A 20,147-nucleotide genomic window follows, 5' to 3' on the forward strand; every position below is an offset into this window, starting at 1 on the left:
GCCAAGACCCTCGGAATTCTGCACTGCAGCAGCATGCACTTTGTTGCTGCTACTGAGTTTCCATGGTAACCACAATAGACGCTGTGCTGCCTACTCGGAGTGCGTACTGCATGGCTCGCTAGAGTTAGTTTGCTGGCAGTTAATTTAAAAGTCACACATCAGCTACCGTAAACGTTATCAAACATACTACTCCATAAGATACCTGGGTAAGTTAGCTAATTTTAAATATTTAATTGTCTTACAACATCTAGCCTGGTCAAGCTAACGTTAGCTAACTGGCTAACTGGGCGCAATGATTAACTAGGTTAACTTGCTTAGATCGTTGGCCTCGCCACAACCAGGTAGTTGGCAAGTGGCAGCCATCTTAAATGATTGCCAGTCCAATCAAATTTCCTTTATAAAACCCAATGCAAAATGGCTACTGCTTCAATTCTCAATCCACAGCCAATTTTGTGTAAAATGCAGGTGACAAATGGACCACAATGTCTGAGATAGAGGAGAACGCAGTCTTGTCGGAGGGAGAAGGAGAGGAAGAAGCACAGGAGGAAGGACATGGAGAGGAGGAGGACAAGGTATGATCATACCTGTATTACCGACCAGGCATACAGGGCACATGCTGTGGGGCCCCAGACCACCAGGGCCCCCAAAATATTCTGAGTCCCACGTCCGTGTTCACTGCATTTTGCAACAGTTCACTAATTTCAATTGAAATGTGCAGCCAGGTGGGGCCCTGACACACACTTACCTGCCTCAGGCCCCTAACTGTAGGACACAGTTTAGAATGATTATGGGGGCCCAAGTCACAGCCTCTAATGACACTGGGGGCCCCTAAACACGATTTCTTCTGATAAGGAGGCACCAACCACAATTATTAACAATATATATTATTAACAACTGATACCTATTGATTGTATGTTTATGAGCAGTGCATTTTGTGAATATCATCCAACTAAGATACAGAGCACTAATTATATACTGGTGGGGTAGGGGGGTCTAGGTACAGACATAGTCAAACCTTTTCAATAAATTTTAACATTTAACTTTTTTTTTGGTGCTTCAGTATCGCCACCTGTCACCTCGCCTCCTTAAAGCCACAACCTGCAATCCAAATGTAAACAATGGGATGCCCCACCACCTAAAACTAAAGCTTGCCTTGGGGTTGGACAAAATAATGTTATCACTCGCAATTGAATGAGCCAACTCTAGATAGAAGGAATGGCAGTTTGTAATAGCTAAAACTGAGTTTCAGATTACTTTGAAAACCTGAAAAGGTTTACGTTTGTATTGTTTGTGAACAGGCTAGTATCTTGAGTTACGGTGTGTGGGTGCATACTGAGAGGTGGGGGGCCCAATAGGACATGTGTGCCCAGGGGCCCTGTGGTTGGTTAATCCATTGTTTCAATCAATTGTTCAGTGATTCTCTTGGTTACAACAACACTGCTACAACAGCACTTTGATGTTAACAGGTGGGTTTTTTTAAAGTCACTCCAATCATGCATACACCCCCATGCCCCATCCCACCCCTCCATCAGAGGGGTGGGATGGGGTTGGTGGGATTCCAACCCTAACCCTAACGCACTTCTGAAAGACAAGGAAGGTAATGTAGTTGGTTTGGACAAGTTAAATCATTGATATCTTCCTTCTCTGTGCTCCACAGGTGCAGGTTTGCCATCTGACCCAAGAAACCGTCACCCAGGGGCTCTCATTACTGTGCCGAACAGGGAACGGACTGGCACATGCCTTTGTCAAACTGGACCTGAAAGACAAGTAGGAGAGCAGAGTACATACAAAACACAACTCCTCGCTCTTGTCCTGTAACTTTCAGCTCATCTAATCCTCATTTAATTGTGCTTATCTATTCAAATTTTACCCAAATCTTATCTTTGTCATCCTTTTGTCTTACAGGGGGCTGACAGACATAGCTGCAATCAGCAACTATATTCACCTCCGTTTCCTGGATGTGTCCAACAACCACCTCACTGATCTCGCTCCTTTAGCCTCACTGACCCAGCTGCTTTGGCTGAAGGCAAGCATTCCCTTCTCTGTTCATTTTCAAAAGGACACGTCTGGGCCTGTCAGTATTATTTACTCTAATGGGATGGTATATGTTGAATCCAACTCCTTTTCTCTTCCTGTAGATTGACAGTAACGCAGTGGCATGTTTCAAAGGTCAACCTCTGGGTCAGCTGACCTACCTGCAGTGGCTGAGTGTGGCAATGAACCAGCTGAAGGACCTGGAGGGCCTGGTTGGGCCTGCGCTAGAGAGCCTCAATCTTATTGGTTGGTCTGGCGTTTTTTTTTTGTGTGTGTGTCAGGCTAAAGGTTTTTCTGTAATGGCATGTGAGTGATTGATAGGGATGTAATATGATTGTTTACTGTGCTGGATCAGGGTTTCATAAATTTAAAGTTCCCAGCAAAACGAGGAGCAGTTTAATTCCACTAGTATTTGATTTTAAGTTAGGGAAGTGAAAACATGACATAGGAATGTGTTTTTTGATCAGAGGTTTCACTCTGACCTGTACAAACTCGCATTCCAGCAACAAAAATGTTATCAAATGGGGGTCTGTAGCCTAAAGTGTATTTTTTTGGAAGGCCTTGACATGAAAATGTTTGGGAACCTGTGTGATAGGTAACAGTATCCAGAGAGTGAACGGTCTGCAGTATGGCCATTTGACCAACCTGGCGACTCTGGAGCTGAGAGGAAACCGCTTGGACACCACTGACGGCATCTACCTTCCCAACCTGCGCCGACTGTATCTGGTAACACAACACTAACACACCTGTTGGTGTTGAACTGTAACATCTGCCTTATCACCTGTGTCAACAAAGTCAAATAGAATAGTCTGTGTAGAGCCGTAACTCTTCTCCTTGCTCTCTGTTCAGGGCCAAAATGTCATCAAACGTCTGGAGGGTTTGGAGAGGCTCGAGCGCCTCACCACCCTTCACCTTCGAGACAACCAGCTGGAGACTCTGGATGGCATCAGCCCCAACATGAAGTGTCTGCAATACCTCAATGTCAGGTACACAATGTACACACCACAACAGCAATTCAGCAACTACGAAATCATTAAACAACATTGGCGCTGTCACAAAAGACACTGGATGACCTTCCTGCATGTGCCCATTTTTCACCATCTCTCTCTGTCTCTCTCACTCAGAGGGAACGCAATCTTAAGTCAGAATGCCCTGCGGTGCCTCGCGCTTGTGTCGAATACTCTGCGAGCTTTGGTCCTCTCCGAGAATCCTCTGGCGGAGACGAGGGACTACCGCCTGTGCGTGCTCGCTCACCTGCCGCAGCTGGAGCGTCTCGACAAGGATCCCATCTCCTCCGAGGAGAGGACTGAAGCCCAGGAGAGGATCAAGGTAAAGCAGAGAAACATCTGTCTCTCCCCTGGCCAGGTGAAGGCTGCTCTCCAGCTGGTTGTTCTAACCGCATGTTTGTCATTTCAGGAACTTAAGGAAGAGGAAATACCTGAGCCAGAAGACTTGTAATGCTGTCAGAATTCAGGAAGTGTTTTAACCTTGACTTCCTTCCCAATATGGGCTTGGTGTGGATAGGTGGGTGGGTGTGTAGATGATAAAATTACACAAGTCTGTGTGTATGAAAGGGGTGTGTAGTTATGTATATTTTAAGAGTTTCAAGATCATTTGTTTTATCTTGAATGATGCATTTTATATGATCACAAATTCACAGATGAAGTTAAATTTCAGCTCTTGTCCTGTTCATGTTCATGTTAGCACATGTATTTTCTAAAACAATAAAACTTAAAATGTTGATTTCTGATGTTTTCATTGTTATGTACAAAACAAACAAACAAATGCACATACAAATTCAAAGTTTTAGCAGCCAATGTTTTAGTGACTAAATAATAAGAAAGCAGATGGGGTATATCTGAGCCTTGTGTTACTAAACTATCTAGAGTTTCCCTGAGTAAGAATGAGAGGGCAAAATCTGCCACCATTTCCCTGTTGGCAGCCATCCAGACACACTTCTGTCTGGCTTAAAGGGACAGCGCCAACAAAAAGTAGGTGTTGGAGGTGTCTGGTGAGGTGCACTGTTTTGTCAAACCACCAAACTACAGTATGTAGTTTGGTGGTTGAGTACGGTATGTGCATTACAGGATTATACAGTGTTAAGTATAATACCATGGTTACAGACTCTTAGCAGTCATCAGATGTAGTGATAGCATTACTTTCCACGCCATTCATCTGCTGTTGCACCAGTCTGGTAGTCAATCAACTCACTGACAAGAGTGCATAGTTTTCTCGGTGTCTTGTAAGTGTTGGTGCACTTTTACGTCTTTGTATTTCCTCATAGACATATGACTTCGTCATATATCTATATTTTTCTGCACTGTACATTTCTTGATAGTCCGGGTTCATTTTTTAGGTTCAGTGCTGACAGCTCACGTTCTTCTTTATTAATTGATTGGTGATCTGCTGATAACTTAAACATATCAAAACTAACCTAAGATCAGTATCTTGTGTGAGCTGAAAAGAGCTGCTGAAAGCAGCATCCCTTTTTTTCCTGCGCAACTTGCGCCACTACGATTCCTCCAATGACTGAACTTGGTGGGAGTGGTTCCTCGCGGAGACAATAAAGCCCCTCTCTCCTCCTCCTCGGCGGTTGAACTTGCTCTGAGCAGCTGTCAGCGGCGTGGCGCATACACCGGGAATCAACTGTGATCAAACTCACCGTGGTTAACTTTCATCAAGTTGACGCGACTCTCAAACATCAAGAAAACATGACTAGCTATCACAAACCCGATGAGAAAACTCTGCAGGGGCTGAAAGATGTCGCTAACAAGCTCAGGATCAATTCCATCAAGGCAACATGCGCCTCTAACTCCGGGTAAGTTGTTAAAAGTTATGAATGTTTGCTAGATTTAGCGAGAATCACCGTGGCGACAGACGGGAGAATATTACATAATGTGCATTGGAGCCGACGGCCCGGTAGAGGCATTGAGCACGGCACGCTCCACCTGCGTGGCCTGGCTGCACGTGCAGATTATCTTCACGCGGTTTCGAATAAAGAGCTAACGTTACAGCAGGAAACAAAGCTATCGGTAGCTAGTAATTATGTAACCTTATCTATTAACCTTATAAGTTACTTTGCAGGGTATCTGTCAATCTATGCTAAATAGCTAACGTTAGCTAGCCATTTTGTGGGTGTGTTGAGACGTTGCTGTAAATCAAATGCGTGGCTCCGCCCGTGTTACAAACTTGGATTGGAGCCAGTCAGTGTTAGCAAACTCTTTTTTTTATAACACTGCAATTTCAACGACACAGTCACCTGTGTTTTACATATATGGCCAGCTTTTTTTATTTTAGCACTGGCGCTGTTTCCCTAACTGAAGTCACATGGTCCTGGGAGAGCGCAAGTCTCGTGGGTTTGATGCTCAGATTTAAAGTTGCAGCTGCAAAAGTACATAGTAAAATGCCAGTCAGCCACACAATTATCCCCAAATACCCCTATTGGTTTGCTAGGAATACATCAGTGACATACCTAGACACCAAATGGCTGGTCAAAGGACACTTGTAGTATTGCTTCATCTTAAGTTAAATGTCAATACTCCCATAGGCATTACAGAAATGTTATGCCTCCCCTTTTTTAATATGAATGTGTTGGAACAACACATGCTCCATTGTTAACTGGAGCATGGTCAAACAGGGATCATCTCTGGTGGTGATGTGAGAAGTTTCCTTGTTGGCTTATCTTTCATGCATATTATCTGTCAATCACCTGGTAGGGCAGTTCACATTCAGTATGACATGTCATTGTATTTGTATTACTTCCTCCAAGAAATCCTATATTGTGAAATTTTCATCTAGTGAGGCAACCGCAACTTCCAAAAATGAAGCGTGTTTGTTGGGAAACCTGTTTTTATCACTTCCTTCTAGCACTGTACAAGGAAATGGATGAGTTTCATCCTGACTGCCCTGGACACCGTCCTGTTTCAGTAGAATCACACCATCTAGAAATGGTCTGATACTTTTGTCTCCCTCTATTCAGTGAAGGATGTCATTAAGATGTGACACTGCTACACTCATCATCTGCTGTAGCTCATTCCCTTAATGAAATGGAACAATACACCTGACTTGACACTTTATTGCTTTGACATCAGTGGCATTTATGAGATTTACATCAATTTATTTCTCAGCAGGTTATCTCTCAATGGAAGGACAACGGGTAAACAGAGCAACAGATTGCTGGATGTTTCTGGAATCCACATTTTTAACACTGACCAACATCAACGTTTGACTAGGATAACCCAGTGTGCTCCCAGAGTGGGTGAAATGTTGACATTTTCAGATTAACTCATATAGGGAAGCTGAACTGCCGTTGGGCAACGCATGTGGGATTTCTAAACCTGCCGATTACAATATTTGGACCGCTGTTCAGCAACTAACTGTTTCACAAGATTACTTGGCTCATCTCCTTGGGGTTAAATGTCATTTGTAGGCTCTGAAGTGTGACATAACTCTGATGGATGCACATAGTACAGAATAACAAGGATCTGATTGACATTGGAGTGTTATTCCTAATCCCACTAGATAGGAGGCTACGTCTTCAAAAGTTTGTCATTGCTTGGTTTGGTCTAATCTATCCATTAATTAAAGTTTGTGTGACGATGTCATGCTTGCCTGGTATCATTGATTTGTACACAGAAGTGGGTCTTGTGATGTTATACCAAAACACTTGAATAATTTTGAACATCCTGATTGTGCTGGCAGTGGTCTTCAATTATCTATAAAGGCCAAAGGTCAGGATTCTTGAATGCAGTAACACGTGCATGAGTGTGCGTGGCATCCTAACAAAAGCTTGTTTGTTCTTGTGAACTGTCGCCAACTGGCTGTCTCTCTTTCTCTCCTCAGTCACCCCACATCATGCTGCAGCGCAGCAGAGCTCATGTCTGTGCTGTTCTTCCACACCATGCGCTACAAATCCAGTGACCCTCGCAACCAGTGTAACGACCGCTTTGTCATGTCAAAGGTTGGCACACATCTACTTGATGTTATGATGTAGAAGATCACTATTATGAAATCGGCCAATGCATCTCAGATTGGGTACAAACAGTGTTCATAAAGTTGTTTTCTGGCTCCAGGGTCATGCTGCACCTATCCTGTATGCTGCCTGGGCAGAGGCAGGCTATGTGAAGGAGTCTGAGCTGCTCAACCTGCGCAAGATCGACTGTGAACTGGAGGGGCATCCCACACCAGTGAGTCGGCAATCCCTTTTCAGTTCCCGTTAATTGGCCTTGTTACTCGCATGTCTCCCCACAGTAACATGTCCACCATATTTTGTTTGGTGTCATTCTATAATGAGTATCAATTTTATCTTGTCTTTTCTCTCTCCACCAGAAACTGGCTTTTGTTGATGTGGCTACTGGATCTCTGGGGCAGGGTCTAGGCGCTGCCTGCGGGATGGCCTACACTGGGAAAAACTTTGACAAATCCAGGTGAGGATGCACAAAAACAAGTGAACTGTATGGCATGGACTTGGATGAAAAGAGGGATGGAATTCCATTATTCCTATTTTTTTGTAATTGGTATTTTTTGATCCAAAGAATTTCTTCCACAAGTGTTAATTCTGTCCTTTAGTCTGAAGAGCTGCATTTGCAGTGCAGTGAGTTTATAGTGGGTGTGTTTAAGAGCAGGAGGGACCCTTTGACAGCCACCGTTTTCTGTAAATATTGAACATCACGTGTACTGAGGTGTTGGTACTCAGTTTAAAATGATTCACTGCCACTGAAGTTAAGCTAGCCCGTGTTAATTTCAGCATATCAAACGGAAGAGGAACTCTCCTAACTAGTAAATGTCTTGCTTTGAAATGGTGCCTGATGCACTGTAATCTCACTTTATTGGATGAATCATTAGTAGTCTAGTTGTAATGGTATTAAATCACTCCCTGGCTAGTGCCTGCTGTGATGAGGCCAATAGGTAGTAGTACTGCAACAGAGTAATGCTCTAGCTACAGTACCTAAACTACTTAATGCTGATTCATGGCTTCTTAAGGATAGGTCACACTAGACTATTTTAACACCGATTCTAAATCCAACTGGACTATCCTGACTGTTGAGCTCGATGGTTGGTAGTGTGAACGGGCTCAAGACTGGAGACTCCTATTTTGTAATTGTATTTACAGTGAAGTATTCTGGATGATGATGCTTTTTGGGGTTGTGTATGATCCCTCATCTTCATATATTGCCCAGTGTGGACAGCTTCCTGATGGCATGGCAAGCATTTACTCAAGACCAGCGGTTTAGTCTTGAACAGTCTTGTAGTCTAACCTAAGCTTTACTTTCCTCTTTGTGTAGTCTAACTCACTTCTCCAAAACTGACATTTCTTCATTTGTCCTGCAATAACCACTGTGAGGTTCCTTGTTATTTGGAGAGCGATGCTAATATTTCCCTTTTCTCCTCCTTTCATTTTGTTATAGTTACCGTGTGTACTGCCTGCTGGGTGATGGAGAGTGTTCAGAGGGCTCGGTGTGGGAGGCCATGGCCTTCGCCTCCTACTACCAGCTGGACAACCTGGTGGCTATCCTCGACGTCAACCGGCTTGGTCAGAGTGAGGCTGCACCCCTGAAGCACGACATGGAAACCTACCGCAAGCGCTGTGAAGCCTTTGGGTCAGTGCCCAGCTCCACACTTTTACTACAGCAACTCTTAACTTATTGATTTGCCACCAAGGGTTTTCTCCACGCTCTCCTTCCAATTTTATCTAAGTTCTCAGCAGACATTTTGACATTGAATAGATGTTGATGTGACGGACTGCCCCTGTCCTATACCCTCTTTAACGCTTCTTTCTATCTATGCTTGCTTTCACTAAGTTAATAAGGTTGATGCTAAACATGTTTCGTCAGAAGTTAATATCTCTAGTGTTGTGTTATTGTTTTGAGTTAATATTTGTTGCAATGGTGGGTATTCTGTCTAACTTGAGCCATGTTTTGTGCAGGTGGAACACGTATGTGGTGGATGGCCATGACGTTGAGGAGCTGTGCAAGGCTTTATGGCAGGCTCAGCAGGTCAAGGGCAAGCCCACCTGCATTGTTGCCAAAACCTTCAAGGGCAAAGGACTCAAAAGTGAGTGAATCTGTCCATACTGTAAAAGCTTCATTCACCATACAGAAATGTTATGCTCTGAATTGATTTGTGACACTTGTTGTACATCTTCCCTTGGCTGTAGACATTGAGGACCTTGAAAATTGGCACGGCAAGCCCATCCCTAAGGATCGCGTGGATGATCTCTTGAATGACCTAAAGGCTCAGATCCAGGTCCCCAACAAGACCCTCAGCCCTGAGCTGCCCGCTGAGGACGCAGCCCCTGCAGACCTCTCCACCATCTCCCTGTCCGCACCCCCAGCCTACAAGAAGGGAGACAAGGTACCGCTCTAATGCCATGTGACTGAATTTACTCCTCAGTAGTTCTGTATGTCCTTTTCCTCAGTGCAAGCTAGGGTAGGCAGATTAGATTTTAGAGAGCATGCGTAGTAATTGTATAGTGGGTCCAAAGCGCTGTCAACCATCAATGAACGGTCAGTAGGTTAAGTTCAGTGACATAGCTGAACCAGTGTGTTTTTAGAGCACAAATTTCTGTTGACAAAGTGGGTGATGGCCTTGACTCCTACTGACCGTTATCAACGCCTGAGATTAGATAAGTCTTACTAACCTACATAATGCATATTGGTTTGCAGTAGTGACTACACATGTAAGCAGTTGGGGTCCCAGGACTACAGAATGACCTATATATTAAAACCCCCTTCTCACCCTTTCTCTTTCTCTTCATCCTGCCCTGTCAGATGGCAACGAGGCGTGCGTACGGTGTGGCCCTGGCCAAGCTGGGCCAGTCCAGCCAGAGAGTGGTGGCCCTCGACGGAGACACCAAAAACTCCACGTTCTCAGAGACCTTCAAGAAGGCCTTTCCCGACCGCTACATTGAGTGCTTCATTGCTGAACAGAACATGGTACAGAATACTTGCTGTAGTATCAGGGGTGGTGGTGAATACTCTGATTGCATGCCTCTCAACCTTTTTTTTTTTTTAAATGCCATTTCCTCTATTGCAGAGATTGCAAGTTGTTTTTCCTCATGGTGTAATTGAAATGAAACCACAAGCCTTCTAAAGGTTTCACAGCAGATGAGTTGTGTCATTGCATGGATGTTGCAAACCTTGCCTGATTTGCAAGAATACAGTCATGCCCTTTTTTTTTTTTTTTAAAAGATGTTCAAAGGCAGAAGGGCCTCCAGCTCCTGCATAAGTCAAACTTCAACTCTGGCTTGTCAAGCCTAATAACTGTCATGGAAGAGGGATGATCTCTCTCTGGCTTGCTCTATACTGTTCACAACCATAATCTGCTCCAAATTTGTCTAATCTGTTGCTATTCATTCTCTGGCCCGATAATCCCAATCCCTCCACTACTCCTTGCAACTTGTGGCCAGTTCGCTGAGCCTCCACACCTAGACCTTTGCCTAATCACATCCACTGCCTTTAAGACTAACCCGTACTACTGATGTCTTTTTGATGTTGCTGCAGGTGGGCGTGGCCATTGGCTGTGCCACCCGTGACCGCACGGTTGCATTCGCCAGCACATTTGCAGCCTTCTTCTCCAGAGCCTACGACCAGATCCGTATGGGCGCAATCTCCCAGTCCAACGTCAACCTGGTGGGGTCTCACTGCGGAGTCTCCATTGGTAAGCTTTTCTTTTGGGCTGTACTAGTCATGTGTGAGACAAACCAAGTGTGCTCCATCTACAAACCAATCTCTCTGCCCCTCAGGTGAGGACGGCCCCTCCCAGATGGCCCTGGAGGACCTGGCCATGTTCCGTGCTATCCCAACATGCACCGTGTTCTACCCCAGTGATGCGGTGTCCACAGAGCGGGCCGTGGAGCTGGCAGCCAACACCAAGGTCGGTACTCCTGGCTGGCAGCTTGGCTTAGCAGGGGTGTGGGAGTAACATTCCTTTGTGTTTATGTTCTAACATGTTGCCGTTTATTCTCAGGGCATCTGTTTCATCCGTACCAGCAGACCAGAAACCAAGGTCCTCTACTCCCCAGATGAGAAGTTTGAAGTGGGCTTGGCCAAGGTAAAGATGCATGATGATTTTACAAAAAACGGAACTCTGGGGATAGATGGATAAATATATTATTAATGCAAATAGTGGCTATACCCAATAAGAGATGAGAATGGAACACCATAAACATTGGTTGAGGATAGAAAGCAACTGTTTGTGTGTATCTGTCTGCAGGTGGTGCGCCAGTCTGACAGTGACCAGGTGACAGTGATTGGTGCCGGTGTGACTCTGCATGAGGCTCTCACTGCTGCTGATACCCTGGCCGGAGAGGGTAAGCTCAGATTGCCCTCTAGTGGACAGATATAAGAATTACAACCAGAGGCCTACATCTCATAACTACCACCTACGACATCAATGCTTGCTAACTCAGGAGATGGTGTCATCTGCTGCTCAGTCAGATGGTCCAACCTAATACACGTCTCTACTAAACTAATGGGTTCCTAATGTCTTGTAGGGAAAAACATCCGTGTGATTGACCCGTTCACCATCAAGCCCCTGGATGCCTCCACCATCTTGACCAACGCCAGAGCCACAGGAGGAAGGATCATCACCGTGGAGGACCACTACAAAGAGGGTGGGTTGCTTTCCGTTTGTGCTTGAGTGTCTAGTGGATGGTGACTGGCCACTCTGTTCACGTGGCCAGTGTGTTTACACCAAAGCATATTGTGTAGATGCATTGTTTGGATGTTGTTAGTGCACCACTTACGATCCACCTGTCCTGTGCTCAGGTGGTCTCGGTGAGGCCGTGCTAGCAGCGGTGGGCGAGGAGCCCGGCATCGTGGTGACGCGGCTGGCAGTGAGCGGCGTGCCCCGCAGCGGGAAGCCCCAAGAGCTGCTGGACATCTTCGGCATCAGCGCCAAGAGCATCGCCCAGGCCGTGCGTCAGAGCTTTGCAAACTAAGGAGTACACCTGCTCTCCCTCTCTTTGCCCTGTTCCCTTCTCGGTAAACTTTCTCCACACCTCAACCTACAAGCTACCTGGCACTGTCGCATGCAGAACTGTACACTCGTTTATGCTGTAGTGCCGTCTCGTGGCTTCCGACTCGAGTGCAGTGTGTTGATCCCGCCTCTAGTAGTGCTAGCTGACTATCGGAGGGAGAGGAATGGGACAAGAGTGTAGTGTTGTCTAACCCTGTAGTCCTAATACTGCTCCCACTAAACCTCCCCATGTATGCACCTTCCGGCACCCTCTGCTCTAGATGGGTTATGTTCTCTTCCTGCCTAACGACATTCCTGTTTTGTATCCCGTGTCATTGTGTGTTTCTGAATGGTGTCTTGCCAACAGCTCACAGATACAGCATCACCAAATACTGTAAATGTAGTATGCTGAGGGTTTGGTTTGAAACCTGTATTGCCATACCAGCAGGCCATCCAGGCCATGTTGTGATCCGGTGTGAACTCGTTTATCATTTCTCTTCCACATTCCTCTCATCCATGCCCCATGTTTCCTCTGTATAAGTTTCATCTCCGGACTTTCTATGAAGCACTGTTACACAGGTTCTCATCAAGCTAATATGGAGGATAATTTTTGTTGGTGTTCTGTCACAGCCTTTATCACTGGAACTGTGGTAGCGAAGTGTATATGAATAATGAACTGTTTGAGCATTCTTCTGATGATCCCTGACCACACAAGTGTCATACACAGTGTTACTGATGGTAGTGAGGGTTCCTGGTCACCTGTGTCAACCCGTTAGCATTGCTGTGGTGTGCTGAAATAAAAAAATAATAATAATTTGACCCAGTGCCAGTGGTTGTCTCTTTCTGTTTTGTTTTTTCTTCCCTCACTGCAAGATATTGAGTAATAGAAATGTTTGTGTGGCGAGTGGTTTCTGCAGGTAAGTGTCATACATGTTATAGGGCTGGCAATAGTAGTGGTCAGACTGTCTAGGCCACATTCGCCCTATGAGTGGGAAAACGAGGCAGAAGATGCAGAAAATTCCCTATCAAGGAAGGAGGGGCAACAGGTCACAGGTGGAAACATACACACACACCCATATACTTTTTTTAAAATGTTTGTTTTAATTAGACAAACTGACTGGGGGCCAAGAGGAGGGAACCAGTTTAGGTATTTATGTTGGAAGTGTCCTAGACCTCAGCTCTGTTTTCTGCAGTGGAAAGTGCTAATCCAGGGACTCATGTCAGACTGAGGTTAAGGAGGAGGCTGAAGGTGGTCAGTGGATTACTGCATGTTCCTGTCAGGATTTATATTAATTGTTTTGTGGACTCATCACTGTTTAACTTGGAAGGGCACATTAGGACATAAGTGTTTCAGTGTTTACTGTTAAATAGTCCGCTGGGCCATTTGGAGTGTGTCTGGATTCCACTGTAGTCACTGTCTCACCAGCTATCCTCCAATAGCAAAATTACCAGGCTCTCTATCAAATATGCCAACCTTCATAGCACCAACAATATATAATATAATAATGAAAAATAATGTATATTATTATTAACGTGGATCTTGTCAATCACAGTAGCTGTTGTCTGAGACATGACCAGACATGCGCACACATTTTGACAGACTAAACCGTGTGTATGTGTGGTTACTGAGCAAATAAAGAGAGGCTGTCAACAGGTTTCACCCCACAGTGAAAATCCCAGTTGGGCTCAACACTCAGCCAGTGGCACCTGCTTGGCTCAGTGTTCAGTGTGAGGACGCACACACACACCAGAGTACATGTGTAAGCCTTACCGAGTGTGTGTGTGTGCTGTATGTATGTATGTACAGACAGGCTCATCGTTCATTTCTCAGTAGCCGTATTTCTTTTCATACATAGATGCCAGTGGAGCCTGGCCAAACAGGGACGACTCCAACCTGAACTGTTTCTGTCTGCCAGCCCTTTGTCTAATGCAATCAGGAGAAATACTGACAGTCAATCAAAAATTCATATGATAAAGAGAGTGATATGGCTGATTACAATCTTGATCACAAACATGAAATCATTAACACTGTGTTCCTCTGTCTCCCATCCACTTTAATATCCCTTTCTTTCCCTCTTCTCTCTCTCTCTCTCTCTGTCTCTCTCTCCGGGTCTTTCCACCTAGTGTTAGTATAAGACCGTTATGAGGGGGAGAGGAGAGAAGAAGAAGGGAGGGGGGGGGGGTCTGTGTATTTCATGGTTCATGCGATGAACGAAGGCCTTTGTTAACAATGTGAGTTTATTTTTTGACCTCTCCGCCTCCTAGATATTCCTTCCCGTCCTTCTGCTTTCTCTCCATTCTTGCCATTCACTCCGAGTTGGGCAGGTGCAGGAGTTTAGCGTTGCTTTAGATTGACTCACAGCGGAGAAACATAGAGCACAGGATTCTCTTGCTTTTTTTATAATTCCTAATCTCAGATTTTAGGGTTTTTCTGGTGGTTTGTCTCCTGATGTGAACACTCACTTTGACTGCTCCTTACGCCTCGCTGGAGTTTCTTACTCATGGCATAAACGTGTCTGCCCTTTCTGTGGATTCGCTCTGTGGACAGTCCCACCCTTGGTCCTGAACTTCCAGAGGTTTTGGACTTCACTCTCCAGCTGAAATACCTTGGATTCGGTGAACTCCAACGATGCAAGTGCTAAGGATATGGACTGTGTGCGTTTGTCTGAGTGTTATGATTTTATCAGGACAAAGCCTGAACTCCATGGGTGAAATGGGTGTATCCATGGTTACCACATCTGGGACACCTGCGTTAGAAACAGCAGCCACTCACCTACCAGTAGTGACCGTGTCAGACAAACATGTAGCAGCTACAAGTCTCCCTACCGGTAAGTTATTGTTGTTATTGTGTCTTTCAAATGTTTTCTGTGTCCTCTCTCTCTCTTTATGCTCTTGGTACTGACATATTTTACTAATTCAAATAATTTTCACTTCACTGGCCCATACATAGGAGTAAAAGTCTAGCTTCCTTCATGTCTTTGTGATTGCGTTTGTTCGTCTACTTTGCTTTTTGTCTGGTCTCCTCTGGGTGAAGAAGAGGGTGAGGATGATCGTCCACAAACTGAGGCGGAGGAGGAGAAACAGAGGGAGCAGCAAAGAGTTGATTTCGTAAAACTGGAGGCTCGTAGAGGGAGGAGAGGAGCCTGGGGGAGGAGGAGACATGCGGCTACAGTGGAGGCCACTGCATACAGACTGGTATGAACAGACAATTACTTTTATCTACTGTGTGCATACAGAAATGTATAATGATAGTAATAAAGTATCTAAAAAAGAATAAAATGACCTTTCATATGGGTCATGTCATCCATACCATGGTCTGGTTTGATAGTGTGGGTCGGTGCACATTGGTTTACTCTTTTGGGACATGGTGTCAGTGGGTTCAAGTGGTTCCCTGTTGCTGCAGGCGGGGCTGGGGCGCCCCCTACCAGGCTGGAGGAGGCATAGGACTGGAGGGGAGACCGGCGCTCTGATGGCTGTGCTTAAGGTACTTCATGCTGAGAAGAACAGGTTGATGGATCAAGAGAAAGCAGGGAAGGAGGAAGAAGAAGAGGAAGAGGAAGAGGATGATGATGATGATGATGATGATGATGATGATGACGATGACGACGACGACGAGGAGGAGGAGGAGGAGGAGGAAGAGGAAGAAGAGGAGGAGGAGGAAGAGGAGGAGGTTTGGGTTTGCTATGTTTTCTACAAAGATAAAACATTGTATGTTTTAGTTCATGTAAACACCCAGTTGAGTTTATATGGCCAATTGTTATACATGGTATGTTTTTTTTTTAATCTATTCTGTGTTAGGAAGAGGAGGAAGAGGAGGAGGAAGAAGAAGAAGAGGGGACTGAGCTTCCCACCAATCAGACAGAGGCACTCACCAGCTCTCTTCCAGACACGTGTCAGCCTGCTAACGGACAAATCAGCTGCAGGGGCGTCGGCATGACTCACCTGCCAATCATCACTGACCTGGGAGTCACAAAGCTGGACCTGGCAGGTGAGTGTGTGTGGTGTGTGTGTGTGTGTGTGTGTGTGTGTTGGGATCAGGGAATCACTGTAGCGAATGAGTATATTTATGCTTAGCTGGATGGCGCAGCATAGAAGTGAACACTGGAAAAAAGGAGACAGCAGTGATTTTGATTACATAGTACCTATTGTGGCTAATTTCTAAAGGTTTCCAACAGCCACTTTGGCACCAGTAGACGCGCTTCTATTTAAAAAAAAAAACATTTTTTAAGTTACTCACAATTTGATGGTTGCTGTTACACACAGTTTGATATCTCAATGGCAGTAGGCAGTATAGTGCAGGAATAGGTCAATTATGAAACTTAAAACTGGTGTGTAGTACCGAAGGACATTTCATCAGAATGATCCAAACCAAAGTAAAGAAATGGCGCAAAAATATCAAGTGAAAAGGAATTGAAAACTATTTGTCCTTCATCATGTCTAACTGGATGAAAGCTGGCAAAGCGCCAAAACTTGATCCTCCTACTATACATCCAGTAGAAATTTGCTTGACCACTAGGTGCTGCCATTACCCAAACTATTGACGCTATTATTTACACTATTATCAAAACAAAAAGACAAATGACTCTTAACAGTGCCAGCGCTTGTCTGTCGACACGGACATGACCTGTGATGTGTCTTTGCAGAGAACAACATCAGTCGCGTCGCTCCACAAGGTTTCTCTGGTCTGCCGAACCTGGAGACACTGGACCTGAGCCAAAACAAACTGGACGATGAGTCGCTCAGCCAAAACCTCCTGTCTGTAAGTGCCACTGTACTGTATGCATGTTATAGCCACTATCCACCACAGCTGTCTGCTCCTTCTCTGTCAGTCTCAACACCCCAGTCTGTTACTCATCTGCAAGTACATTATACCTGTCCAGCTGTATTCTGTATGTTTCACCATGCTTGACTGTACGTCTCTCCACTATATGAAGGGTTTAACTTAGGTCTACCTGTCCCTGCTTTAAGACATTGTATTGCTGCCTACTATCATTCCAATATGAACGAAAATCCTGTATCGTTACCATAGGAGTGTAGAGTTGCATTAAATAATCATCTCTAAGAATAACGTCCTGCTGGCAGCCTCTAAATGACCACGAGGCAGAGACCACAGGCCAAATCCAAACCCTGACCACACCGAGACGCTTCACCACATTCAGACCAATCGTACCACGTAACCATGGACTCGCTCGCTCAGTATTGGCTGGACGGATTTTTTGGAAAACAGCCTCAGCCAATGATGCGGAGATGAAAAGGAAATTATTTTTAGAGGAAGAAATTATTTTTTTCCCCCCCCTCTTCTGCTCATTTCCCAGTAATGACAGAGGGCTGGTGGACTGGCTGGAGGGATACTGGTAGAGACACGGTCCACTGCTTTCACTTGACACACATCAACCACACCAGCTCTCAATGAAAAGCCATGTAGAGTGGCTTTACCCAAAATACTGCATGATTGATGGCAAAGAGGAGATGTGTGGATTTAATATTCTCTCATTTGGTGCAATTCTGTGAACTCTGTTGTGTCCTGCCTGGGATGGAAAAATAAACAGTTGGTCAAGTCGAGTCATGTATCCATTCTTCTTTGCCCTGTGTGTTGTGTAGAACTTGACCTTTCTGAAGAAGCTGAACCTAGATGGCAACCAGCTAACCAGGGTCCCAGAACTGCCGCCATCTTTGGAAGAACTCAAGATTAACAACAACAAGCTTAACACACTCACCCCTCACTGCTTCAAAGGTAGGAGTGTGTGTATGTGTGTGTGTGTGTGAGAGAGAGAGATGATGGTGTTACCGATGATAATGATAATGATTATTCCCTTGCTAGGTGTGGTGAACCTGTTGTCTCTGGAGCTGGAGCAGAACGGTCTCCATGAAGGCAGTGTGTCACCTTTAGCCTTCGAGCCACTGGAGAGGATTCTGGACCTGCGATTGGACAACAACCACTTCTCCTCCCTCCCCCAGGGCCTCCCTCCCTCCCTACAGGTCAGCCTGCTCCACACCTGGAGAAGTAGTTTCAGCTAGAAGCACTACTAGGCTAAACCGCCCCCTTGAACTAGGGTCTTTCCTATGCTCACTACGTCCCCCTGCTGCCCCAAATGAGACCCAGGTCTTGAGCAAAGAAGCATTATTTCTATCTCCCTCTATCTTTCTTTTTGTACAGGAGCTGAGGATAAGCAACAATGTGATACAGGAGGTGGCAGAAGATGCTCTGAGCGGGTGTGTCCATCTGAGAGCGCTGGACCTGAGTCACAACCTGGTGCATGAGCAGGGCATCGCCGCCCGGGCCTGGACCCATCTCACGTACGTCTCTCCATCAAGTTGTATATGTCCAATATCTATCCGATCCATCCATCTATCCATCCGTCCATTCATTAAACTTTTAATCCACTCATCTTTCCAGCTGGTCAGCAGGATAGTAGAGTGTGGTTGCCCCCTAAACACTGTTCTGGGGTCAGTTGTGCAACTTCAGCATTCATAGTGTAGGTCAAAATGGTGAATCTGATCCAAGTCAGCAATCCAGGTCAACTTCATCCCAAAGTTATCCATTTTCTTATGTAATGTTCTGTAGTTCCTTCACCAGCCACAAGAGGGTAGACTTACGTTTCAGATTTTAAATTTTTATTCCCTCTCTTTTCTATTTTCTAAGCTGACTGTTATCGCTGGACTTGTGGCAGTTAACAGGATTTGCAATAAAGGATTTTCATCAAAAGTTGATGAAAATCCAGATCAGTAATCTTTTAGTGTGCCTGTCATCAATATCAATATCTGAGGCTGACGCTGTGACTCATGCACGCAGACACACACACATACACACACACACACACACACACACACAAGCCAGATCAGTACTTTTAGCTCTTAGCATGCCTGTCATCAATATCAATATCTGAGGCTGACACTCTGACTCACATATGCACAAACACACACACTCTCTCTCTCTCTCTCTAAAGCCTCTCCCTCTCTTATACACACACACACATATGCAGACACATGCATGCATGCACACATATATAAGTCGTGACAGCTGACCTTGTGTACTTAGATGAACAGGCGTTTGAGGGAGAGCTTGAGGGCAAGTGTGTGTCTTGTGTGTGTGTGTGTGTGTGTGTGTGTGTGTGTGTGTATGTACATATGTGTATGTGTGTGTTGTTTAAATATAGTGAATTCCAGTGGGTTTTTCCTTGCTCCCTGGGATCCTTGTGAACCACAGCGGGAGCTTCGGGGAAACAGAGAGAAAATGTGAGACGGAGAAAGAAAAAGAGGAAGAACGAGAGGACAGTACAATAGCACAGCCGTTAGATTGTACTGTACTAGAAAGACTACATTGAAGAGGAAGGAGAAATATAAGGTGTAAAAAGAAGGAAGAAACGATTAGACAGGCAAGTATAGATGGAAAAGAAACACAAAAACCTATCAAAAGTGGAACAGAGAGAGATGATGTGGGGAAAGTAAGAGTTTGAGTGAAGCTAAAATGGAGTTCTCATGAAACCTTAGTCCTGTCAGCCACTCTGAGCTTCACTTGACCTTTGACTCGAACGTATTTGACGCCTGACCCTTGACCTCATTAGCGGCCAGAACAGCGGGCTTCCGATTGGCACTGCGGGCTTATTAGCAGGCCCGCTATTTTGAAAGCTTCCCTCAGAACAGCGAAGACAACAGTGTAGCGCAGACAGGGTGTAAACAAATTCAACTTTGACCCGAAATCATTACCCCAGAAACACAGCGGGAGACGATGCCGGAAAGGGCAAAGGTCACGGACAAGACCCGAGCGGCGTAAAACAAGAATCCTTCCTGTGGTCGGATGACTGATTTCCAACAGATCAAGTTATTATGGACCTCTGCAGATTCCCTTCTCTGAACATAATCGACTCCACGTTGAACCACTTGTGGAAACAGTTATGAGTGTCCGCATCATGTAGCGCTGTCTAGGTGTGCGGAGAAATAGACAGAGAGGCATTGAAAAGGAGAGGAACAGAATGAAAAGTAAATCCGCCTAACAATACAATAAAGTGCAGAGTGCTGGTTCTGGTTAGTGGAGCGTCTCTGTTCCGTGTCATGGAGCCAGTGTTATTGTTGCCTCCTGCTGGGGATACGGGATTCTGGGATACGGGAGGTATGAGCGGAGGATATTAGAGGTTACGGGGAGCCGGGGAGCAGAG

At 45.3% G+C, this 20,147-nt stretch overlaps 3 protein-coding genes across 3 annotated transcripts in view; all 3 read left to right on the forward strand.

Annotated features, from left to right (window-relative positions):
* The first annotated feature begins 137 nt into the window (after positions 1-137).
* lrrc23 (leucine rich repeat containing 23) lies at positions 138-3,608 on the forward strand. Its single transcript, XM_071898962.1, has 9 exons — positions 138-206; positions 466-572; positions 1,658-1,767; positions 1,906-2,026; positions 2,139-2,280; positions 2,630-2,760; positions 2,884-3,020; positions 3,159-3,363; positions 3,451-3,608. The coding sequence occupies exons 2-9, from the start codon at positions 483-485 to the stop codon at positions 3,490-3,492; spliced, it is 978 nt and encodes a 325-aa protein (XP_071755063.1). The 5' UTR covers positions 138-206; positions 466-482; the 3' UTR covers positions 3,493-3,608.
* Positions 3,609-4,647: 1,039 nt separating this feature from the next.
* tktb (transketolase b) lies at positions 4,648-12,810 on the forward strand. Its single transcript, XM_071898957.2, has 14 exons — positions 4,648-4,852; positions 6,877-6,994; positions 7,107-7,220; positions 7,363-7,460; positions 8,442-8,633; positions 8,960-9,087; positions 9,191-9,387; positions 9,804-9,968; positions 10,536-10,692; positions 10,778-10,908; positions 11,002-11,085; positions 11,248-11,344; positions 11,528-11,647; positions 11,802-12,810. Exons 1-14 carry the CDS (start codon positions 4,746-4,748, stop codon positions 11,972-11,974), a joined length of 1,881 nt encoding a protein of 626 aa, XP_071755058.1. The 5' UTR covers positions 4,648-4,745; the 3' UTR covers positions 11,975-12,810.
* A 1,906-nt stretch (positions 12,811-14,716) lies between these two features.
* LOC139911417 (extracellular matrix protein 2) overlaps positions 14,717-20,147 on the forward strand; it is a 12,369-nt gene continuing 6,938 nt past the window's right edge. The window contains exons 1-8 of the mRNA XM_071898944.2: positions 14,717-14,819; positions 15,026-15,186; positions 15,395-15,661; positions 15,790-15,979; positions 16,635-16,750; positions 17,593-17,725; positions 17,813-17,970; positions 18,149-18,288. Coding sequence (XP_071755045.2) covers positions 14,717-14,819; positions 15,026-15,186; positions 15,395-15,661; positions 15,790-15,979; positions 16,635-16,750; positions 17,593-17,725; positions 17,813-17,970; positions 18,149-18,288 — 1,268 coding nt within the window. The remainder of the gene's footprint in view (positions 14,820-15,025; positions 15,187-15,394; positions 15,662-15,789; positions 15,980-16,634; positions 16,751-17,592; positions 17,726-17,812; positions 17,971-18,148; positions 18,289-20,147) is intronic.

This window comes from Centroberyx gerrardi, chromosome 14 (genome assembly GCF_048128805.1).
Source record: "Centroberyx gerrardi isolate f3 chromosome 14, fCenGer3.hap1.cur.20231027, whole genome shotgun sequence".
NCBI lineage: Eukaryota > Metazoa > Chordata > Actinopteri > Beryciformes > Berycidae > Centroberyx > Centroberyx gerrardi.